The sequence below is a fragment of the Rosa chinensis genome, chromosome 3 (assembly GCF_002994745.2).
Source record: "Rosa chinensis cultivar Old Blush chromosome 3, RchiOBHm-V2, whole genome shotgun sequence".
Classification (NCBI taxonomy): domain Eukaryota; kingdom Viridiplantae; phylum Streptophyta; class Magnoliopsida; order Rosales; family Rosaceae; genus Rosa; species Rosa chinensis.
Window position 1 is genome coordinate 44,877,324 of NC_037090.1, and position 25,807 is coordinate 44,903,130.

General features: G+C 38.0%; 1 protein-coding gene across 1 annotated transcript; it reads left to right on the forward strand.

Annotated features, from left to right (window-relative positions):
• Positions 1 to 13,764: 13,764 nt before the first annotated feature.
• Positions 13,765 to 18,259, forward strand: LOC112193260 (C-type lectin receptor-like tyrosine-protein kinase At1g52310). Its single transcript, XM_024333332.2, has 5 exons — positions 13,765 to 14,205; positions 14,299 to 14,341; positions 15,115 to 15,534; positions 15,619 to 16,189; positions 17,493 to 18,259. Exons 1-5 carry the CDS (start codon positions 14,134 to 14,136, stop codon positions 18,016 to 18,018), a joined length of 1,632 nt encoding a protein of 543 aa, XP_024189100.1. The 5' UTR covers positions 13,765 to 14,133; the 3' UTR covers positions 18,019 to 18,259.
• The last annotated feature ends 7,548 nt before the right edge of the window (positions 18,260 to 25,807 follow it).

Consider the following 25,807-nt stretch of genomic DNA (forward strand, 5'->3'; position numbering starts at 1 on the left):
TCATTTTGAGAGTCTTGTTGAGTGTTTGGAGTGAAATAGGCGGAAAAAGTAAAATTCATGAAAAATCCTAGCTGGATCAGGATTCCTAACTGTCAACTGTTTTTGCAGTCTTTACATTTTAATTCCCTTTATTTTCTCTAGAAAATTCTGATATTCTCCTGCTTGTTGTAGGAAACGTTGCCTGGTGGAACTCTTGGAAACAACAATGATGGAGTCATAAAATAAAGCATTAAGATATTTGACCAAGCAATGAAGAAGGGAAATAAAGGAGAAAAGACGTTTCAGCTGGAAAATAAATTAGAGAAAGACGTTTTCAGTTGAGGAATAAAAGAGAAAGATGTTTCAGCTGGAAAATAAAAGAGAAAGACGTTTCATCTTGGAAATTAAAGGAATTGCCCCATTATGAGAGGAGTTAAGGCCATAAAGGAGACGTTTCAGTTGGGAAAGCCAACCAATGCTCCCCTATAAATAGGCAACATCCAGAATATAATTTGCATCACTTCCCAGCCAAGATCACTTCCCAGCCAAGATAATTCATTGCCTATCACTTCCTAGCCAAAAACTTTTCTGAGACTCTGCCCAATTCACTTCTCAAACCTCCATCTCCTACAAGACCGTGACCACCATCCATCCATCAATCTACGAAGCTCTTAGGCGGTGAGTCAAGGACGCTCCACCACCATAGGAGAGACAACTTCATCACCTTGTTGCTAAGCCGCTGAGGAAAGCTTCAAAGTGTAACTATGACTCTACTTATAATTTTTGTTTCGGTTTTGTGTGTTTCAATTTGAGAGTTGTGTAATTGGAGACATGAAATTTTCAGAATATTTTTATTAATATTTTTGAGATTTTTAGTTTATTATTGAGTCAATTTCGAGAATTCTTTTATGATGCATGTTACAATCTTGTGCCCTTTTACGTGTTTAGGTAATTTTCAGAGTTAGGTTCATAAGTTTGCATGCTAGAATAACGGTGAGAGTTCTTGTGTGTTTTCTTAATTTGCCAAAAGTAATTGTTATTTGTTAAGACGCTGAGTTAAACAAGTAGTAATTAATTCTAACGAGTGGTAAAAATCATACTTTAATGATTAAACGATTCTGGAAATTATGTGTTAAATTCTATGTGTAATGGTTAATTTGCACGTGTGAGTTGATTCGAGGGTTAGATAATACTACTAGTTAAGAGAATTACGCTGAGTGTTTTCGAAAATTAGTAGTATTAGGCTTGGTAAGGACTTTTCCGATCCAAACCTACATTAGAACGAATCAGATAAATGGATTGATCCGCTGAGGCTTTTCATTTGAGCTTTTATCTAGGCATTTAAGATGGGCACATTTTTGTAGCATGTTGAAATGGATTTTCTGTTTTTACACTTAGTAATTTCCGAGTGGTATTGGTCTAGGTTAGGGAAGTCGATCATTGTATATAGTTTTATTTGTTTTGTTTTTATTTTAAGTAGATTAGGAACCAAATTTCAAAACCCACCCCCCCCCCATTTTATTCTTTTATTTGTTAATTGACCTTTTTGTGTAGGTGTACCCTACAATCCCCGGACTGAACGATCCCTGCTTATCCTATACTAACAACTACATTTTGCAGGGTTAAATTGTGAGGCTATTTCAGCCGCATCAATTTTTGGCGCCGTTGCCGGGGATTGTTAAAATCCCTTGCACTTAAAGTGTCATCGATTTTGTTGTATATAGAATGCATGCTAATTTTTGTACTACACTTGTGGAATGGTGACAAATTGCGATTTCGGTTAGGCCAAGCTTTAATTGTGATTTAGTTTAAGTTTTATGAGTGTTACAAAATTAAGCATGTCTTTTATCATTGTTGTACAATTTGTAGAAGATGTTTTTTTAACCATATTGTAAATTGAATGTGTTTCACTTAGATTTTTTTTTTTTTTTTTTTTTTTTTCAGTATATTGTAAATTGTAGAATGAGTTTTTTTTTTAGTATGTTGTAAATTGTATGTGTTTCACTTAGATTAATATACTTAGGTTATGAATTTAGCTAAATACTTAATTGTTGTAAGTGTGTAAAATCGTATGAGTAGACAAGGGCCCTTTTGTTAATATTGGCCTAAACCCTTCATTAGTACCTTACTCAGGTCTCTTGAGGTTGAGGGCGGCCTTTATTAGCACTTGGAGAACGGTCTAACACATTAGTTAATTTCCCAACTGAGTAAGGGGCGCATACGGATGGTGTCTTAGGTTGAGACCCTGGGTGATGGGTTCAATTGGATCTCAGAGATACTATAGAATGAGCCTAAACCACTATGTGGGAGTAGCCGATAGGGGCCTAAACCTCAATGAGGGAGTAGCCTCCGTAGTATCACCAAAATGAGTCCTCCCTCTCACTTACCTCTTAATCTGGCCATCCGGCCTTCTGAAACAAAGGAAAGAGACTTATGTCTGGGCGACTATCCCTATATCGTATCTCACCAATAGTAGTGGTTTCTATTGGGCTCGACTTACAACTTGGAATCAATTGAGATATTAACTATGTTTATAAAAAACAAAAAAAAAACAAAAATTGATGTGTGACCTGCTTAAGGTATATTGGATTAAACATGACTTTGTCGAGGGTAGCTGTTCTATAGTCCCATTGCACAAACGAGGTCCTCTGTTCCAGTACCTAAGTATGTAAATGTAAAAGTAACTTAGAAAGTTAAGGAAAGACATAATGTTTGTATTTCGAACCTTGTACATGTTACTAACACTTGATTTGGTCTTAAAGGTCCATGAATGTCCACTGTCTCTGATAAGACTAAGGAGCTGTTTGAAAAATTGGAACGTGCTAAGCAAAGGGCAGAACTCACTTTTTCAGACCGCCCTCCTCTAGAAAGGAGGGATTCTCAGGACTCTAGCTATTCAGGTTATAACTCCTCAACTAGATCAACCGAGGAGGTCAACAAACCTGACCATTCTGAAGAAGGAGAAGAACAAGTCTTTGAAGAGGAAGAAGAAGAAGAGGTCACTGAAGAGGACGTTGCAGACACAGAAGAGGAAGAAGAGGAAGAGCACGCCCGTGTTGAGCAAGTACAGGCACCAATGGCTGAGACTATTAGGCAACTATCCAATCCTACAGGTGGGGGTGCTGCGCCCTTATGCATTGCCTATCCAGAACCAGGAGAGGGGCTTAATGATGATTTTGAGTTAAAGAGTGGGTTTCTGCATCACCTACCCAAGTTTCATGGGATGAGTAGTGAAGACACCAACAAGCATCTCAAGGAGTTCGAGTTTGTCTGTGGGAGTATGTGCCCTAAAGGAGCTGATATCAATATCTTGAAGATGAAGGCATTTCCCTTTACTTTGGAGGACAAGGCCAAGACTTGGCTATTTGAGCTGCCTGCTGGCACTATCAACACTTGGGATAGGATGAAGGGCGAGTTCCTTACGAAGTACTTTCCTGCCTCAAAGGTCACTGTTTTGAGGAAGCAGATTAGTGGAATTACGCAAGGACATGAGGAGAATTTCTGCAATTATTGGGACAGGTTTAAGAGCCTTGTAGCATCATGCCCTAACCATGGGATGAGTGAGGGGTCCCTCCTTACCTATTTTTATGAAGGACTCACCGCTAATGAGCGTGGTCTGTTAGATGCTGCTGCTGGAGGATCCTTTATGGATAAGACACCTGCTGATGCCAAGGTGCTACTTACTAATCGTGCACTAAACTATCAACAATATGAGGGGGTGCTTTCCTCTCAACGGAGGGTACATGAGGTGTCCGCTAACTCTGCTCTTGAAGACAAGGTCAACAAGATGTCTACTCTGCTGTCTCAAGTCTTAAACGTTAATGGAGGAGGAGCAATGACTCAAGTGTGTGGGATGTGCTCGACTCAAGGGCACCCCACAGATAAATGTCCCCAGCTTGCCTCTCCAGAAGGATGGGAATCTGTTAACGCCCTAGGGTATCAAGGAGGTCAAGGAGGCCCGAGGTACAACCCTTACTCTAATACATACAATCCTGGGCTCAGAGACCACCCCAACTTTCGTTGGGCGAACAATGATAACACCTTGAGACCACCTCAAGGCCCAAGTCAAAATTCTCAGCACCCACCAGGTTTGTTTTTGAGGCCTCAGGTACCTTAAACTTTTGGTATTCCCAATTCTGTCCCTCCACCTCCTGTCTCTAATACTTTGAGTGCCCCTAATTATGATGAACTGTTGAAGTCCCTTGCTGTGGGGCAACAACAACTTAACACGGTTACTCAAGCTTTGATTGAAGGACAGGTGACCCATTCCAAGGATATTGCAGAGCTCAAGAATCAAATGGGCCAAGTGGTGGATTTCATGGGTCGGATTGCTGAAACAGGGAAGCTACCAAGTAACACGGTGCCTAACCCAAGGAATGAGCACGTGTGAACAAGGAGAAAAGTCCAGGCTGAAGGACTATAAATATTAAGCGCTGCATGGGAGGCAACCCATTTCAACCGAAGCTGTGAAGGAGCCATCAACGAGAGTTTGAAATTTCTATCCCTTCACTTGCTTAGGTTGAATTGTACTTGTGTCTTTGTTTATTGTTTGTTTATTTTACCCTTCCCTAAAAAAAAAATTAAAAAAAAAATTCGATGGTTTTTTTTAGTGTCTTTTTTTTTGTTTTGTTTGTTTGAGTCTTAGGATGCTCCTAACGTCTAGGATGAACATGTCTCTGAATTCATGGCTGAAGGTTTTCACAATCGAAATAGGACTTAATTGAATTCTGTGGTTAATCGACGTTGTGATGCTTGTATGAAGATTTGAGATAGGATTGTAACTTGGTTCATTAAGCATGCTAGGATTAAGTCTGATTCATTTGACCCTAAGTGAGCTGTTGAGCTAAAATACCTTCTTTTCGAGTGCTTATTGATAAATTCATAATTTCATGGCTGTATTTGCAAAACCTCATCATTCTTTGAAAATCCAATGATCATGTGCCGTAGATTTTAATGGACTAGAGAATACTAGAACTCGGATGTTGTGACTGTCAAAACTTGTATGCCATAATATGCTCTGATCCTGGATAGGATAGAAGGCATTAGGGTAACCACCATAGCCAAACAAGCATGATGTGTCCCCAATTGTGCCCGTTGTGGGACTCCTTAGAATGAACCCCTTTGAGCCTACGTTTAAAACCTCTGTTTCATCACCCTCACTACCCTACCATGAGCTTAGTACAGGATATCTCTACCCTTGTCTTAGGGACTTAGTAGAGCATGACATAGTGTGTAGGGGTGACGATGAAAGACAAGTGTGGGGTGGGGAAAAACCAAGAAAAAGAAAGAAGATTGTCGTGAAAAATGAATGAAAGAAAATGAAGAAAAAAAAATGAAAAAAAAAGAAAAAAAAAGAAAGAAAAACGGCAAAAGAGGAGACAAATTGAAAAGAAAACTCTTGGGAAATTGTTGAAGTGTGGTTTTGGACTTTCAAATTTGTAGAAGGCTCAAAGTTGAAAATTATGCCTTTGTCCATTCCCATGTTGGTTAGAGTGAAGGTTTGGCCCAAAACAATGATATTTGGCGTACAAAAATGATGACATAACGTGGTCCTTATATGCTCTGCTAGGTCCTTAGGATTTTTGTATCCTTAATCTTCATTTCGAAAACCCTAGCTTAGCCCCATTATAACCTGTTTTAAGTGCTTACTTGATCCTTGAGATGGGCAGTCTTTGGTTAGTGGAGTCAGGTACACAGTCGAGCTTATGGCTTAGGTCCATTTGTGCACTTAGTCATTTCATGAGGTCTTTAAAAATTCTTCACAAAATGCGTTTATTGATGAAATATGCAAGCTGTTTGTTGCCTTACAATTTGTTCTCTTGCATATACTTGAGTGTGAAGCTTTTAAGCATAGCCATTTCTGAGAGAAAAATAGAGAGTATGCCTTGTGAGTTTGGATTGGACTTGTTCGAAACATGCTATCATTCATTGTATAACTTAAGTTCTCCATATCTTGCTTAGTCATATGAATGTCACATGTTTATTAACCATGGAATTATCTATGCGATTTTGATTAAGTGTTTAACGTGAAAGCCATGAGTTTGGAGTCTCTGAGACAACAGTTAGGAGCAATAGAGTCATTTACTTTTTTTTGAGTTGTTGTTTTGTTTTGTATTTTCGTTTTGCTAAGGACTAGCAGAAGCTAAGTGTGGGGTAGTTGATAGGACCAAAAATGTGTGACGATATTATTGATTATGTGCCTCATTTTAGCCTTATTTTTCCCTTAGTTTAGTGTTTTGAGTCATTATGTCATTTTGAGAGTCTTGTTGAGTGTTTGGAGTGAAATAGGCGGAAAAAGTAAAATTCATGAAAAATCCTAGCTGGATCAGGATTCCTAACTGTCAACTGTTTTTGCAGTCTTTACATTTTAATTCCCTTTATTTTCTCTAGAAAATTCTGATATTCTCCTGCTTGTTGTAGGAAACGTTGCCTGGTGGAACTTTTGGAAACAGCAATGATGGAGTCATAAAATAAAGCATTAAGATATTTGACCAAGCAATGAAGAAGGGAAATAAAGGAGAAAAGACGTTTCAGCTGGAAAATAAATTAGAGAAAGACGTTTTCAGTTGAGGAATAAAAGAGAAAGATGTTTCAGCTGGAAAATAAAAGAGAAAGACGTTTCATCTTGGAAATTAAAGGAATTGCCCCATTATGAGAGGAGTTAAGGCCATAAAGGAGACGTTTCAGTTGGGAAAGCCAACCAATGCTCCCCTATAAATAGGCAACATCCAGAATATAATTTGCATCACTTCCCAGCCAAGATCACTTCCCAGCCAAGATAATTCATTGCCTATCACTTCCTAGCCAAAAACTTTTCTGAGACTCTGCCCAATTCACTTCTCAAACCTCCATCTCCTACAAGACCGTGACCACCATCCATCCATCAATCTACGAAGCTCTTAGGCGGTGAGTCAAGGACGCTCCACCACCATAGCAGAGACAACTTCATCACCTTGTTGCTAAGCCGCTGAGGAAAGCTTCAAAGTGTAACTATGACTCTACTTATAATTTTTGTTTCGGTTTTGTGTGTTTCAATTTGCGAGTTGTGTAATTGGAGACATGAAATTTTCAGAATATTTTTATTAATATTTTTGAGATTTTCAGTTTATTATTGAGTCAATTTCGAGAATTCTTTTATGATGCATGTTACAATCTTGTGCCCTTTTACGTGTTTAGGTAATTTTCAGAGTTAGGTTCATAAGTTTGCATGCTAGAATAACGGTGAGAGTTCTTGTGTGTTTTCTTAATTTGCCAAAAGTAATTGTTATTTGTTAAGACGCTGAGTTAAACAAGTAGTAATTAGTTCTAACGAGTGGTAAAAATCATGCTTTAATGATTAAACGATTCTGGAAATTATGTGTTAAATTCTATGTGTAATGGTTAATTTGCACGTGTGAGTTGATTCGAGGGTTAGATAATACTACTAGTTAAGAGAATTACGCTGAGTGTTTTCGAAAATTAGTAGTATTAGGCTTGGTAAGGACTTTTCCGATCCAAACCTACATTAGAACGAATCAGATAAATGGATTGATCCGCTGAGGCTTTTCATTTGAGCTCTTATCTAGGCATTTAAGATGGGCACATTTTTGTAGCATGTTGAAATGGATTTTCTGTTTTTACACTTAGTAATTTCCGAGTGGTATTGGTCTAGGTTAGGGAAGTCGATCATTGTATATAGTTTTATTTGTTTTGTTTTTATTTTAAGTAGATTAGGAACCAAATTTCAAACCCCCCCCCCCCCCCCATTTTATTCTTTTATTTGTTAATTGACCTTTTTGTGTAGGTGTACCCTACAATCCCCGGACTGAACGATCCCTGCTTATCCTATACTAACAACTACATTTTGCAGGGTTAAATTGTGAGGCTATTTCAGCCGCATCACATGCCAAGTATTACTTCTAATCAATTAGAGAAGATCAAATACAAAAACTCTAAACCTTGTTAACAATTGACCTAAGCTTGACCATAACTTACCTTGACAATCCCAAGCTTGGTTATTCTGCTGATCTGAGCTGCCCTCTCCTGTAAGCATTTGTGTTAAAATATTAACTTACAGAAAGCCACTACCTAAAATTAAGATGCAATTCTGTTCTCAAAACCAAGACTAACAATCAATCTCATCAAAAATCCTTAGATATAACCACAAAACTTAAATCTTCAACATCATATCCCTAATGCAGAAACATACACATTCCTGATAGATAAACGTCACGTGCACAGCAATCTAGATCATATAATGAACAAAATATGCAAAATATCAAATCAAATGTAAGAAAGAAGAGTCAATTAAGCTACAATTTCATAGACCCAACTTGACATTGGAGATGAACTTGAGAAGAGAGTTTTAAATTCAAAAACAGAGAAATTAGGGTTTTTGGATCGATGAATTACTAACCCCCATTTTTTATTCTAGCAGAAGAGCTAGGCTTGTCGAACTGAATGACACCTTCCAAGGCATATTTTTGTCTCCAATGAAGATGGGCTAGTCATTGTTTGACAACGGCGGAGGAGGAAAGGCCGAGGAATTGGAGTGTGGCTGTTTGGAATTAAAGGCGACTGATTTGGAATCAATGCCTCAATCGACAGCTTTGCAAGCACAATGTTAAGGGATTTGGACCCGTTGGGTCTGGAAATGAGGGTGAGCTTGGGAGGGTGAGAGGGAATTAGGTTGCGAAGCGAGAGGGAAAGGGTTTATTTTTTTAGCCAAGGGAGGGAATACTTTAGATCTAGGGTTTTGAGGATTTTAAACCGAGCAAATTAATTGATTTTTTTTTTCCTTCTGGGTTAGACAACATATATAATTGTAAGTGTCCCAAATTTTAGAAATTTCAATTTTGGGCCTATGTTGGCTGAGGGAAAGAGACATGACGAGTTTAACACATATGTCGTCTGACGTACTTAGACGACATATAAATTCAATATGTTGTCTGTTATATGTCATCTGATTCACTTTCTCCCATAGTGATAGCTTAAGACGAAATAAATATAAAAATTGTAGTATACAAATTGAGAGTAGCTCGTGCTTTAGTGGTTGTGAGCTGAGCTGCTGAGTAAGAGGATAGGGGTTCGACTCCTGCCTCTAACCAAATTTATTTTGTGTATTATCTTGAGGTCAGTATAGGTGTATATGGTAGGTACGGTATACTGACAATATGCACAACTTCACAACGTAGCCAAGCCGAAAGCCCAATTTGGTATGGCTGGGCCGAGATGAAAGTTGGTAGGCCTAAATATTCGGCTCATTCTGGTATGGTGCAGTTTGAAATCCGGCTGGTTCAGCTCGATCGACCCCAATTTCCAACCCTATTCTCCTTTCCTCAAAAGGATCACCTAAGCTATGACACTAGCTTATCACATGGATAAGTCTAGCATGAAAACCATCTATTGACTCATCAATCCCCATTGTCATGTTTTCGAACTCTAATATCAGCCTTTGAAGTTTTTGTGCTCTCACCTTTTTATTTCCCTCATAAGTAACCTATAAAAGATCCTAGGCTTTCTTAATAGTTTCACAATGACTAATTCTAACCCTCTTCTTTTTGGAAAAGGCAGTGGACAAGCTATCCCTTGCCTTATAATTATGGTTACAGTCACGGATCTCAGTCTCACTTGATTCAGCCCTTGGTTTAGGAATCATTTTTGATTAAGATGATTTAGTAGCCTTAGGATTCTCAGGTTTAGTTGATTGAATCCACCCTTTCTCAACAATGTTTCACATGTTTTCATCTTAAGAGTACATAATAGCTCTTATCATTATTTTTCATTGAGAATAGTCTTCCCCATCAAACTAAGGAGGACTGTTAATTGAACCAGAGGCTCGATTACGCTCATGTTCCATCATTCCCACAGACCTTACTAAGAAATCTTACTAACCTGCTAGGATGCCAAATGAAAATACTAGGATGGTGTGAAGATAGTGTGAATAGCAGCCTACCACTTCTTTCAAACCACAATAGATTATTTTCAAGGATTGAAGTAACATGTGGAATCCCAGAAAAAGAAACATCAGTAAAGTAGTAAATGAAAAGAAGATAAGCAATCACACAGCAATCACGAGGCACAAGATTTGCTTGTGCACTAAAACCCTCAAAATGAGGTAAACAACTACAGGGCCTTAAGTCTTGAAGACCCTAGTGAAAATCAATTCACTAAATGGAAAGAACCAAGTTCTCTTTACAAACAACCAATAGCACTGTCCTCAGATATACTCTCTAGACTCATTCTAGAAGATGTTTAGTCACGTCATTGTAATTTTTCTCCACTGATGAATTGCTTTCACTGGTTGGATTGACAAGCAATGACCTTGACCTTTAATCTTCTTTGCACATCAACAACTCTAACTGACCTCTAGAGTACTTGATATGCAGTATATGATGAATGATAAAAGTGTTTTGACTCTACAACCTACTTTAACATGGAACAAGTAAATCACTAACTCAAATTGAAGCACATGGTTATTCAAAGATGAATGAAAGTCTTTTCTAAAAACTCAATGGATGCAAAAAATCTTTCTCTCTCAAAAAGTGTACAGACACAATGCATTTTGTTCCAATATATATTATGCAGACTCCCTCCTAAAACCTTGGACAGTTAAGTCACCAAAACCTAATTGACTCCTATTTGGAAAGTGATTTCCTAAAAAGATATGCAGTAACCAAAACATGATTTTATCCTTAAATGAAAAGCATAGACTTAACTAACCAAAGATGGACCGAAAAATGTCCTTCTACGATTCAGTTATGTACTTTTATGAATGCACATTTATTCAAAATAAACGATACTGACAAATGGACAATTCCTAACCTAATTGGGATTGGTACACATACAACAATCCTAGTATGGAAATGCAATTGCCTGTGGTGTACCATGGAGGGTCAGCTAAATCATTGTGTATTGTCCACATCACTTGACAGAAGCTTCACCAGAACTAGGACACAACTCTTGTCTAAATCTATAACTCTAGATTTTGTATTAGGAATGCCAATATACAATAAACCTACACTAACAGCTTTCAACCAATCTTTAGCCTTAATTTGGAAGGTCAGTACCTAATTCATAGTTAAACAATTTTCGGCCTCTGAATATAAAATATCAAATAAGAGCTCCTTACAATTTTGTCAAACAATTACCCACTAGTAACATGTTCTAGGACCATGGAGATCTTGGCTTTGCTTGCCACAACTTGCATTGTTCCCATGGTAGGTACAATCAACAGATTTAGTAGAAGCATTGTTGGCTCCGACGCTAATGTTTAAAAACTAGTTTAAAGAATTCTATTAAGACCAAAGGTAGAATCTACCCAACATGTAAAATTATGTTAAAGGTTGGTATATTTTTTGTGTTGTCTTCATACTGACACTGCATCATTCTAATATCTAGAAAATTATTGATTTCTCTCTTTTATTTTTTGCATATCAATCATCAATGTTGTGTTGCACACTTGAACTGCTGATACATCATGGCATTGGCAAACAACTAATTTGTTTTAAGATTCCATTTTTGGGGTCCCAGCATGTAATCTATTTTTGGTTTGTTTTTGTGCTACGTTGTAATTGGGAATGGTTTTGGACTTTTGGTACAGTCCCCCATTCCCTACTTTTTGTATTTTCCATATATTTTTTTTTCAATAAAAGCAACTGAGCTTGAGGATGAGCTCTCGGTGAGAAAAAATGAGGTAAAAAAAAATGAGGGCTACCCGGCCCAGACAGAAAAAGTCCGTAAGACTCGCTTTATATGGAAGGGCTTGGATCTTAAAATTTACAATGAAGCTCGGCCCGTCATTATTTAAAATTGTTGTAAACCAATACTCATACAGTGTTAGCAGTTTCCAGTGTAAAAAAATTATTCAAAAAATAGCAACTAATTTTATAGTAATCGCTTAGTGTGACCAAAACTAATATTACAAATTTACAGTTAAATTATTGTCCAAAAAAAAAATTATTGGTTTTAGGGTCGATGCGGACGGAGAATTAGGCTTCATCATTTAGCCCGCCCGGCCCTTGCATTAGGGCGGGCCGGCCCTACCCTTTCTCAAATAGGGTAGGGTAAGGGTCATGCAAATGGAGTCCGGCCCTACCCTACGGCCCGTTTGAGCCCGTTAGGGCCAAGCCCGGCCCGGCCCTTTAAGCCCACCAAATTAAGCCCTAATAATTTTCTATTTTTTCTATTTTTTAAATATGTTTCTCTTTAGTCTATAACATACAACTTATCTATTTTTTGTAATTGATTTCCTAAGCTTTATTTTCTTTAATTTTTGTTTCCTTTGTTAAACAACAATTAATTTTGGGAGATTTAGAGAGATAGTAAATTGAATATAACCATCTTAACTAATATTTATAAATGTTATAACTTATAAGTTAATTCCAATATATATATATATTTATATTAAATATGATTAACAAAAAATAGTGAGTCTTGTATTACCTATATAATAACCATTGAACCACATTTTGAGATAAAAAATAAAAGTAATATATTTCTTTTTGTTAAACAAATTAAGGCCCTTTTAGGTCCATTTCGGCCCTATTTGGCCTTATTTGGAGGGCTGGCCCTTTCGGCCCTAGTGGCTAAGGCCTTTCAGGCGGGTAATGGTTAGCATATTTAAGCCCCGGTCCGACCCTAACCCGGCCCATGATGACCCCTACGAAGAATGGTAGAGTAATCGGTTTTGATAAGCTAATATCCGCGTTTGTTTTTTAAGTCTGAATATTGGATCTAGTTTGGGCCGTGCCAACTCTTAGAGCAAGTCCATCGGTGTAGTTTTGACCGGGCACCAGCAAGGATTGATGATGTGTTGACCGGGTAAAGGGAAAATCATCCCTCCACCGGTGTAGTTTTACCTAGCCAAGGTTTGGCTTTCCTTGACCGAGGCCAAGAAAAAAGGCAAAGCTCTGACTAAAATTATGACCAGTCGAAGGAGACGCCAGCTCGACCAAAGCCGGACGTGGCCGACGTCAGCGATAGAGAAGCAGAGAGAGACGCGGAGGAGAGGATGCGTGGAGGTGACGCAAGAATGAGGTTTAGCCGGAGGACGATTTGCTCCGCCTGGGGTTGCTTCGATCTCGGCCTGGGGGCAGCGTCTGGGCGGGCTGACGCTACAGAGCGGCTGGACGAGGTGAGGCGACCTTGGGGGAGCCGGGTCCGTAGACGGAGGACGCCGGAGGAGGGAAAAAAGGCGGGTCGGGTCGGATGAAACCCGCCAGGTCTGGGGTCGCGCGAGAGAGGGAGAGAACCGGAGGGGGGAAATGAAAAAAAGAAAAAATTTCGTCGTTTCAAACAAAACAGAATTTTTTTTTGCTATTTATAGAAAATTTTCAGATTTTAAAAATTCATAATAAATTCATATGAACTCCGAATATTGCGTTCCATATATGCACGAGATCGTATCGACGAGCTCTACAACTTTCATGAAAGAAGTTTTCCCAAATTCTAAACGAATAAAAAGTTAATTTTCAAGACCCCTACCTAAATAACGTTTGTTTTGAAAATAAAAATCGATTAGAGACCAAATTTCTCGTACAACAACTAAATAACGTTGTATTGTACTTATTCTTAGTTTTTTATGTATGTAAGAAAAAATCAATGAACAGTAAAAAATGAACAGTCTTGACTGGTCAAGAAAAAAAAAAAGGTGGAAACTCATGTCCAGTGACAGTAAACAGTTACTTGACTGGTGGACGCCTTGACTTTTTGACCTTGACATTTTTTTACTATGGGTGAACTTGCTCTTTGGGGGTTGGAACCCAATTATCCAAAGTCGTATTAACTATCCAGGAGCACAAGCAGCGAGGCTGAAGACGCTCCTTCACTCTCTTTCTTGAAGAGCTGTGAATATCAGCTGACCGCTGTTTCGCGTCGCCTTGTTTGCCTCTGAGAAATAATTAGCCTCTGTTTGGTTGGTGAATGGGTGTCAGTGAGGAGGAGCAACTGTAAGCAAAATAGTCGTTACTGTTGGGAGTTTGGGACCCAAAATGAATGACAAACCTGACCCACTTCTTACTTAGAGAGCTTTGAGCAAACGTGTGGCCACAATTTCACTTCTTGCTTTTCTCTTCATTCAAACACAAGGTCTGCCTTGTCTTGCTCTGAGATATTTAGGGTTTTAGATCTACAGGGGCTTCAATTTCTTACTTGTTTGTAGGGTATACCCTACAGATGGTTCTGATGGAAGGAAAGCTGCAATTGGTTTTGCTTCTGATTGTTTGCGGTTCGTGTGTTTCAGATAAGGTGCAGTGCATACATTTTGATTTTGTTTCATTTTCCTTTAACTTCAGATTCGGGATCCAGTTACTGAAGCTACACTACACTCTTGTTCTTTAGGGTCATACTGATTTGGTGGATTCTCGAACTGAAGAAAGTAAAGGTGTGACTAACCCTATTCAAATTTTAAATTTTGAAGTTTGTTTTATTTGGATCCTAATTGCTGCTAGCAATCACTTGTTAACTTCAGTAGAAACTAGGCAAGACTTATATATAAAGCGATTCCTTTGTCCTTTGTCCTTGTCTTGGAAAAGATTCGAGTTTTCTCATGCTCAAGAATTGTGATTGGATCACAGAGACAAAAGCTTTGCAGACATTTATAATCCTAGTAATTGAAAATGTTTGATTTTTTTTTCAATGATGAAAAACATCTCTTCTGATACAGTCTTGTTGTTTCCTCAAACATCAGCAAGAACTGAGATCAAGAGATGTTGAGGTTTTTGACGAACCTATATAGAACACTTGGAACTGTGACAGCTGAGGTCTGTGATGGCAGAAAACATGCTGTTCTGATATATAGGATTCTTATGATAAAGGAAATCAACCGAGCTATTGTCGGTATTAGAGGATGCACAAAAATAGCCTCCATATTAGAATTCCCATGATGCTTTTAAAACTGATAGTATACTTTTATTTAAAGCTGTGAAAGTATTGTAATGTAGACATGTTCCCTCAATAGCTGCATTAGTTGACATCGTTTTTGATATGGCGCTGATAACTTCAGTTGTGCCGAAATGCTATAGTTTTTGTCACCAAAGAATTATTATTTTTTGGGTAATGTATCTTTTTTTTTTTTTTGTGGGGGACTGAAATTCTTCAATTAAGTATATCAGTTCATAATCAAGCTATTAACTTTAATTGTTAATCTCTGAACAGAACCATGCCCCAAGGGTTGGATTCTTGGCCCTAATAAGCGGAAGTGCTTTGCTTATATTAGAAGCCCCAAATCATGGAACGAGTCAGAGACCCATTGTAAAAGTTATAATGGACAGTTAGCAGCACTCGCTACATCTCAAGAACTGATCTTTGCTCAAAGCCTATGTGTTGAAACCATCAGTGGCTGTTGGGTTGGAGGAAGAGGTCTCAACTCTACCGCTGGTATTGGTTGGAGTTGGTCTGATAACAGTTCATACTGGAATGTATCTCTCTTTCCTGGAAAACCCCTTCAATCCGTTTGCAGTAATTTGTCTTGTCACACCAAAAGTTCTGTCGATGTTTGTGTATTGGTGACTAATGGATCACTCTTGATTGAGAGGTGCCACATGTCTCATGCTTTTATATGCATGGCTGATTTAGGTAAATGTCACAACCAAATCATGGTAAGCTTCAATCTTACAATTCCTAATAAACTTATTAGTACATTGCTCCTGTTTTTTTCAGGGAACAGATGTTTCCACATGCATTGCCACAGAGAATATCTCATTATCCTTGGAGTTGTAAGTGGGTTGATCCTCTTCACGACATTAGCTGTAGTGATTTGGCTTCTTGCAAACAAGCGGAGCAAGAAGCGCAGACGTTCCCGCAAATTATCTAATCCAGCAGCTACTGCATTAGTCCCTCCATCGTGGAAAGTGTTCATGAAAGAGGAACTTCGGTCTATTACAAAGAATTTTAGTGAAGGAAACCGTCTCTTGGGAGATGCCAAGACAGGAGGTACATATGGTGGGCTTCTACCTGATGGTTCAAGGGTAGCGGTGAAAAGATTGAAGAAGTCTAGTTTTCAAAGGAAAAAGGAGTTTTATTCTGAAGTTGGAAGGGTTGCAAAGCTTCATCATCCAAATTTGGTGGCAGTGAAAGGCTGCTGTTATGATCATGGTGACCGTTACATTGTTTATGAGTTCATAGTTAATGGTCCCTTAGATAGATGGCTACACCACATACCAAGGGGTGGTCGAAGCTTAGATTGGGTGATGAGAATGAAAATTGCGACAACTCTTGCTCAAGGAATTGCGTAAGTTACATATTACTTTTTCTCTTTTCGAATATGGACATTTAAGTATCTGAGTGCATTCAGTATCATCTTTTATTGGTTTTATATCTAATTTAAAGGCATTCTCATGATTAGTTAATTTTGCCAAGGTGGTATTGTCATTGTTCACATGAACACTGGAATCCCGTAGTCTCTATAGATGGCACCATTTTCTTGCGAGTGATTCGTATTTTTGCTACAGTTGTCTGAAAATCTTATTTGGCTTCTCTGTTTGCCATTCATCATACTCTGACATTTAGCATCTTCTTGCTTCATTGTGTTTGCAGTTTTTTTTGTTCTTTTTCCAGAATATAGTGTTTTACTTACATATCCCCTTTTATATTAAAGGGTTTCTGTTTTGTGAAATTTATATCAATAATCATGTGATCATCATTTCTGTTGGCCATGATCCAATTTCTCGACCAAAGTGAACACCAGTTGAAATGTACAAGGATGCTATTCATTAGAATGCATCTTTTCACATGCAACTTGATTCAACAATTTCAACCATTGATTCTTTAAATTCCTATGCAAGAATTATGTTTACAAAAAAGCAGCCAAATCCATGATTATTTGGTCATTGAAAATGTGTAAACAATTGTAGTGGGAGGGAGGGACTCCTAATATCCTATTGGCGGTTTTACCTACCGCTCTAGTATCAGGCTCACCCACCCGCATTTTTATATTTTCCTATTAACAGAGCATGTAAACACATGCTGTTAGGCTGAGAAGGTGTCCAAAAAAAGGACCAAATCAGTAAAATCCGATACTTGGGATCCGATTATGCCCTCAGCTCTCTCTCTCTCTCTCTCTCTCTCTCTCTCTCTCCCTCTCTCTCTATGTATTCATAAAAAAAAAAAAAAAAACTTTTGGGGAAAAGGAGCATTGCTTGGTACCATAATCCTTTTAGTCATCGAGCTTAAACCTAGTGTTCTTACAGAGCAAAAACTTTTTTTTTTTAACAATATAACCTGAAGTGGGTAAAAAAAAAGAAAAAAAAACTTGATTTGCTGTTGAAAGTTTTACGATAAAGGCATTGTGAAAGCAAAACAATCGATATTTTGAGGAACTTGCCCAATTTGGAAAATTCATGAGTAAACTGATAGGGAAGATCCTCTTGTTCAACACCATTGTTAAGATTGTAACAGAGATTCCATCATTACTTCTTGTCCTTGATAATTCTTATGATGCTTTAGCCTATGAGACTGTCTGGATTACTGTCTGGCTACGATGGAATCGTGCAAACTGTTTTCTGTTTAACTGGTGTTTTTTTATTTTACAACAGGTTCCTGCATGACAAGGTTAAACCCCATGTTGTGCATCGTGATATCCGTGCTAGTAATGTACTTCTTGATGAAGATTTTGGAGCCCATCTGATGGGGGTTGGTCTTTCAAAGTTTGTGCCATATGAAGTGATGCATGAGAGGACAGTGATGGCTGGTGGCACATATGGATACCTGGCCCCAGAGTTTGTGTACAGAAATGAGCTTACAACAAAGAGTGACGTTTATAGTTTTGGTGTGCTACTGCTTGAAATTGTAAGTGGACGTAGGCCTGCACAGGCTGTTGATTCGGTCGGTTGGCAGAGTATTTTTGAGTGGGCAACACCTCTTGTGCAAGCTCATCGATACCCAGATCTCCTGGATCCGCACATAACTGCTTTTTCTTCTGATATTCCAGAGGGCAGTGTGATTCAGAAAGTGGTCGACCTTGTTTATGCTTGTACACAGCATGTGCCATCAATGCGCCCCAGAATGTCTCATGTTGTTCATCAACTTCAACAGTTAGCCCAGACTCCCATTCTAAAGTAGATTTTCAGTTAAAATTGATTGCTTTGTAGAAGAAATGAGAATTTGGGATTTTGATCCCCGGTTGTTCAGTGCCACATCTGACCAACTAGTGTTCAGTGCTAACTAGCTTAGATGCAATACAATCAGTAATTTAATAATTGTTAAAGATCTGAATGAGCTTATATTGGCTGCATGTATTTGGAGTTGCCGGTGGGTGATAAGGATCAGAATCTTTGTATAGATTTAGTTTTTTGTTTTATTACCTTCTTTTCCTTTTTATTTTTTTTATTTCTGCAGCTTGCATAGAAACTGAAAACTTATATTAAACATTAGTAAAAATCGTCCAAACATTGTCTGAATTTTTTCAGACTATTAACTTTCATACTTATATTTTAAAAAATATCAAAATTGTACCTGACGATTTAAGCGAGACCCAATACTTGTACCTAGCAACAGTAAAAACGTTGAACTCCATTAACTTTTTAAGGGTATTCTCATCCCTTCACTTGAACCCTAGTCCTTTAACCCCAAATTGATCTCAAGAACCTTAATTTTGTCCCTTCTTAGTGTCGGAGCCGGAGATGTCCGCCAGCTCGACGACAAAGACAGCGATGGTGTGTGGTTTGGTGGGTTTTTCAAGGGACTCGCTGAAGAGGTGACCTAGCAAGAAAGACAGTGACGGCGACGAGAGAGGTGTCGGCGGCAATAAAGGGACGGGGTTGGCCGAAGCGGGAGGTGCAGCGATCACTGTGGCCCATCCGAATTGGATTCCGGCAGCAATTGAGGCCACCAGAATGATCTTTCTCAGTGGGTTTGATTGGGGTGGTGTTGGCTTATTCTTCTGGGTTAGCTACAATTTCAAGGTTCTCTGTCTTCCATCCCCAAATTCTTAGTCGGGCCTCTTCTTTCCTGGTTGAGTTTTTAGGTTAATCACCATGAAGGATTTCAAAGCATGTGAAAGATGTTAAACTTCCTCCGAGCGTCTTGAACCAATCGATCGCCGAAGCGGGTCGTCGGAACCGCGGGCAAACGATGGCGGTCGAAAGCTTCAAGGGCTTGTCCAAGGTTGTGTTGTATAACCATATTTGACAGGCTCTCAATCATGGCCTTTCTTTAGCAAAAATGAAGGATTTCTTTGTGCATGTTCTGTTGAGACTAAATTCTACTATATTTTTAGTACTTTTCTCACTACATTTTGCTTAGTTATTCTCTTAACAATATCATTTCTTACTTGTTTTGTGTTTTTAGGTAGTTTTGAGTTTGGAAATGGAAGACAGAGTTATTTGCGCAGAAATGATAAGAAATGGAGAAATGAAGTTTTCCCAGTTCTACCAGGAGAAGGAATCCCAGTTGAAGTAGGAATCCTAATGCAACTAGGAGTGAGCTTGGAAAAATGATGTTCGGAAATGAAGAAATGACAGAGTCCCGGTTGGACTAGGAGACCTGATGCTGCTAGGAGATCTGGTAAGACTAGGAGATGTTGTGTCTTGAAGATGACTCAAGATAGTTTAAGATTGTTCTAGAATAAAGAAGAATTTCGGCAATGTTAAAGAATAATTTCGAATTGGCCCATTTTGGGAGAGTTTGGCCCGAAGTTTGAAGCATGTGAGTCACATGAGTTTCTAGATCCTTCTTGACGTTTTGGAGGAGTCATTAGCCCATTCTACTTGCTCTTGCCGTGACATATAAAGAAGATATTCAAGGATTTTCGGCAAAGAATATTATGGGATTATTTTTTGATTTTCTTGGGATTTTATGAGAGAAAATAGAGGAATGAGTATTGATTTATGTACCTACATGTGCTAGAACGAGCATAATTAGCTATAATGAGCCACGCTCATTGTACCGCCAGAGGTACCGACTCTCACCAAGGGGATGACCTGCGAAGTCACGGCCAGGCGGGCTACCGCTCGAGCCCCAGATCGCCTCCAGATCACCGCGCCGCGTCAAGATAGCATCAGAAGCTCCTGACGCTGGGAATCGAAGCACATCAGTCCCACATCGGAAACAAGAAGAAGATCAACCTCTTCCTCACCTATAAAAGGTTCTCTCCTCTCTCCTCATTAATTACGCAATTACTACTCATTTATTGTTATGCTGCGCATATACAGTGACTGACTTAGGCATCGGAGAAGTGAAGACCGCCCAACGCGGTCTCCCTCTGACGCCCTGTCTATCGTGTTGCAGCTAACAGGAATCACCTAATCCTAGGAGTAGCGGTCCGCCCACCGGACCCGCGTTAAGCAAGGAATCGGCTACCGCCGGACTTGAGCATTAACAATTTATGACTCTACATACAAAGGAGGCGGAAATTGAGTCTACATACATGGAAGAACTCGGCAATTGAAGGTTAGTTGCTCTCCACTCCTTATTCTATTTTTCTATTGGCCGAAGTGATGCAATTCAAGAGAAATTCAAGGGAACCCTAGCCCTTTCCGTTCACTATATAAAGGAGGTTTGTGAAGACATTCTACACACCACAAAATTCAGAATCAAATACACAAACACTCCCCTTTCTCTTCCAAGGTTTCGACAACTTCAAAGGAATCTAAAGTTCAAGATCGTGAAGTATCCCTTCATCCATTCAAGCATCCTTGCCGTAGCTCTCATCCATTCCACCACCTTTTGAAGCTTCTTGCGTTCTTGAAGATCAAAAAGTGTAACCATGAACACATCTCTATGTTTTCGGTTTTGTATAAGAATATTATTTCGGGTTTTATGGAAATTGCGATTTTATTTTCTGTTTTGGTTCTTTGATTTGCGATTTCTTGTGTTGATGAAAAATTGATTTTAGATATGTAGTTTTCGAATACTAGGAAGCATGTTTTAGGTTTTTCAAATTAAAAAGTTGCGATTTCAATGTGTTCTTGCATAATTGTTAATTTCGAGCTTCAATCCCAATTGTTATGTGTTAATTGATCTTTGAATGCATACTTAGGTTGACGAACATATAATTGAATCCATATTAAGGTGCTAGCATTCTAGGCTTTAATAATTTCGGTGGAAAACCTAAAATTACTTAGGTAAATTAGCAATGAGTCTTGCATGCTTGATTAGCGTTCTAACTTGTGTTCTTACCTTGAATTGATCAAACTTTCAATGTGTTTACTGCGTTAAGAGTGTTTTTGTTAGTGATTAGCTACCACTAGTCATTGCATGATTAATTGGGTTAAGTATGGTGCGTTCATCTAGTTAATTTAATTAAGGGAAGTAAAAAGAACTTTGTATGCGTTCATCTTTGTTCTTGATTGATTCTATGCTTGGATATATTTTGATTCATGATTTGATGTTTGAAACCTTGCCAATGTGTTAGTAGTAGTTAATTACATCTAAATTCGTTCCATTCATATAAATTGTACTTGATTCTTTGTTTTGATGTGTCACATGTGTATAATACTTAGTTGTTAAATTAAATAAAATCTTAAATCCCCTCTTGTATTTTTCGTAAATATTATGTATATATTCTCTTTAATTTGTTTTGCTAACGTTTCATTTTTCAGGAATTAATTAGGCCCTAGTCCCCAGTTGAGAACGATCCCTACTTATTCTTACTATATTGATAGGGTTTTAAATTGATATACTAATTTGTGTACGTCATGTTCATTGGCTGAAACTACAGTACTTTAATTATCACCATTTGAATGCACAGTTGGTGAAGCCTACAAGGTGATAAACTCACAGTTGATTGGAGTAATAAACTATCCATGTCTAAGTGACTAAACTAGTGCAGTGTTGGGCTAGTCACCTCAAGCCTTCCTTCTTCTGGCTTATTCACTTCTTCTCCTGTGGATTTGAAGTGTTTTTGTTTCTCCATCTGTAAAAGGGCTGCAGCCCTTGTTTGTTGTTGCCTGGTTTGTTGTGGAAGTTGGTGTTGAGGAGTGTCAAAGTGAAAGGAGAAAGGAAGCAGGAGAGGGTTTTGGGCGCCATCACCGCCATGGCCGTTAATGGGTTTGGAGGATTGGTGATGATGTTGATTTCAACTAGGACAGGAAAGAAGGGAAGGAAAAGAACAAAAAAAAAAAAAAAAAAACAGCTCCGTTGCCGGGAGTCGAACCCGGGTTGATAGCCAACCAAATTGTGCTATAGCGGATTTGGAGTGTAGTATTGGGATGAATACTGAACGGACAAAAATATCCTTGAAAAATTAATGGAGTTAACGTTTTTACTGTTGCTAGTTACCAATATTGGGTCGAGCTTAAATCATGAGGTACCATTTTGATATTTTTTAAAATATAGGTATGAAAGTTAATAGTCCGGAAAAGTTCAGACACTGTTTGGAGGATTTTTCCCAAACAACAAGGACTACAAAGGACCCAAACTACATAGTACTCCTTTACAAACTTTTTATGCTGCTTTTAACATCTTCACAAGTTTCTCTAATTTGAACCCTAAACCCCCTACTAAAGTCCATCCTTCTTATCTTATTAAATGGTATCCTCCAGACAAGGACCATTCAAAACTAAATTTTGGTGGTTCTGTTGTTAACAATTCTTCTAGTGCATGAGGTTTTGTCTTTTGTGATTTTGAAGAAAATCTAGTTCTAGCTGCTTCTAAAAGTCTAGGAAATACAGAGATTGTTTTAGCTAAAATTTTAGCTCTTAGAGCTAGCATGCATGTTGCTGTGTTGCATGGTTTTTTCAATCTAGAAGTTGAAGGTGATTCCAAATTCCTTGGAAGCTTTTAACTCTGATTAAGGACGTTGAAATCGTAGCTGCTCAGCTGCAAATCTCATCTTTTAAACATGTCAAAAGAGAAGCCAACTTCCTCGCAAATGCAATTGCTCATAATGGTCATGGTTCTCCTCCCCAAGTTTGGATTGATTCTCTTCCTCTCTCCGCAAATCAAGTTTTTCTCTTTGACTCTATTGGTTCTTTATAATTTTTCTTTCTTTATCAAAAAAAAAAAAGGGACCACAAGGCTCAAATAAACACAACCTAAGCCACAAACCAGACAAAAGAAGATGGTGCCACTGCGATGAAATTTCACATGAACTTATCTTCAAACCAGATTCGATGAGCTTAAGGGGTCACCTGTCAATGACAATTCTGAATAAAGAATAACAAAGAGTCTAGTTCCAGAGACTAAATACCAATCACAAATCGCGTCCACAATGAAGAACATCTTTCGCCACCAAAAGGAGCTGGAAAAAAAACCAAGAGTAGGACATAACATAATCCACAAATAAATAAGAGTAAAAGAAAACATAACATAATCCACAGAAATCTAAAGGACAGTTACCCAAAGGGTAGATAATCTGATGTTGCACTGACGGGTGTTGACTCATATGTCCTAGAGGGGAACCCCGCTTAAACCATTGAACCGCAGTGCAAGGCATGTGAAAAAAGTTATTGAAAATGATGAGATCAAAGAATGAAATAGATCTGAGAGAAAAACTGGACCTGAAAATTGAAAGATTGGACTGAAGCGGACACATCAAAGAAAAGACCAAAAGGGAATAAAGAGAAAGAAGAAGAAAATAAGAAAAGCAAGGGAAAAGGATGTATCAAACTTCAGATTTGGACAAACCCAAGAAAAAACCACCTATGGAGGGCGGAGGAAGCATCACTGACCTTCAAACCTATAGAGGTGGGAAAACCTAAGGAAAAAGAAAAATGGATGCAAAGAACTACCTTTGGTCAAAGAGCTTCTATTCTCAATGTAGTAGTACCTAAGAGTTGATAAAGGGATACCTCTACCTTTGGTCATGAGGCATTCAAGATCTATGGTCAGCCCAAAACAGGTTTCGGAACTATGATTATAGTAGGCCTGTAAGTGCACATTGAGGGAAAGTAAGCCCTTTCAACAAAAAGTATTGATAAAATGATATTATCGGGTTTTTGGTATGAAGATCATGAGTAAACAAGATGACTAACAAAAGGAGAATGTATGTGGATTGAACTGTTACAAGTATCAGATCATATATTGGAATGTACATCTAGGGCCACCCCTATAGATTTTTGTTTAGGTGTGTGTTACGAGATTTATTGATAGTACTACGCGAGACGTTACTTTTGTTTACGAGACTTGAAACGTGATTGTAGAAGATTAGAACAAATAGATCGCAAAACACCACTTGAATTAGAAAATCTGTTCTTATTAATTAGAGGCCGTTCTAGAGGCCCGTTCTAGAGAGGACGTCCTTACTTTAAGAATTTGAGGATTTTTACTATTTTACACTAGTATATGATCTAATTCAATGATTCTAACCATTGATTCTTTAGGGGGTGGTATTGTATTTAGATTTGGGCAGACTTTTTTTAAATGACAGACTTCTTAAAAAGTCCACAGACTCTTTAAAAAGTTGATAGACTACTATTGATTTCTCAAAATCATTGATTTTAGCAACAAACTTTTTATTGATTCATGAAAATCTATATACTTTATTATGAATGACTTTTATAAATTTCATAGCACATATAAAAATAAAAACAAAAAACAAAACCAATGTAGCCCAAACGCAAAACAAGATAAAACTTGTTGCCATTTCAATGGTCAAATATCTTCTAGTAAAAATTGACTCAAATGAATGATTATTACTCTGTCTAGCTAGTTTGTTCTCATTCCTAATCTCCTAATCAACATAAAGATACAATATCGATCAATAGATGTTTATGGTTATTTACTCTCATTAATTTTATTTTCGCTTATTAACATATATCATAACAATATTGATCAATGTCTTGAACTATAATCAATCAATTAAAATTCAATTGTTCAAGTTTTCTTTGAACCATAGTATAAGTTCTAATCGATAAGAATATGTAATAAAATTCAATATTTCATAGCAACACTATTCAAGGTTTTAGGGGCAAACCACAATATTTGGGTTTTAAGGTTTCATAAATCATTTTTATTGCTATTAGGGTTCCAAGTATCACTATTGAAAAACAAAACAAAAATCACATTCAAGTAACTAGAATGAACATATTGGGTATCAAAAAATATTGATATCATAAAAGACTAAAGAAAAGATAATAATAAAAAAAAAAGATGATGGAGAACCAACCTCTCCGCGTGCAGAAAGAAAAACTTTGATAGAATTTTTCAAATCTTTGGTCTGGCGGCTGAAAAATTATTGGAGTTTGGTATGTATATTTAACGCTACAAAGTCTATAATTATCCATGATTTTCTAATTCCATAAGTATGAATGATATTTTGAATACCTCTGTACTTCATTTAAAAAAATCCTAATTAAGGAGGGTGTATTGTATTTAGATTTGTGCAAATTTTTTTTAAAGAGATAATTTTAGAAATATTACTTGAAGCTTGGCCCACTATTAATTTCTGTACATGAAGTTCCAAAACATAAACTTTAATACATCAAATTGCAAGCCCGACCTAATATATGTACACGACGTCAATAACGGTGTTAACCCTTATGTCATTATTCATTTGTCAAATGGTAATTTAGTACTTTCAGTTTCCTCAATCTCTCACTCTCACAGACTCTCTGACTCTCTCTCTCTCTCTCTCTCTCTCTCTCTCTCTCTCTATGTACACAGACCCGTCCCTATTCTCTCCTCCATGTCCACGACCACCATATCTCATCCACCTTCCAAACCCATCCCCTCTCTTCCATAGCAACAACCACCACATCTCCTCCACCTTCCAAATCCACACCTACCAAACTCAACCCCATCCTCACTACCAATCACCTTTGGTCCAGGACCCAAAATCTGCCACCAGTTTTGCCGTCCCTCCTCGGGTCCTTCGACAGCGACGAGTGTTCCTTATTACACTGGGGCCAACCTCAACGTCCTCCACTACTGCCCAATTGATCGGGTTTTTTCCTTGGCGGTGATCTGATTC

Excerpts from the sequence above, each read along its gene's own strand:
- LOC112193260 (XM_024333332.2), top strand. The coding sequence starts at position 14,134 with ATGGTTCTGATGGAAGGAAAGCTGCAATTGGTTTTGCTTCTGATTGTT. Across the intron at positions 14,206-14,298 it reads GTTCGTGTGTTTCAGATAAG|GGTCATACTGATTTGGTGGA; the intron begins GTGCAGTGCATA and ends CTTGTTCTTTAG. Across the intron at positions 14,342-15,114 it reads TCGAACTGAAGAAAGTAAAG|AACCATGCCCCAAGGGTTGG; the intron begins GTGTGACTAACC and ends ATCTCTGAACAG.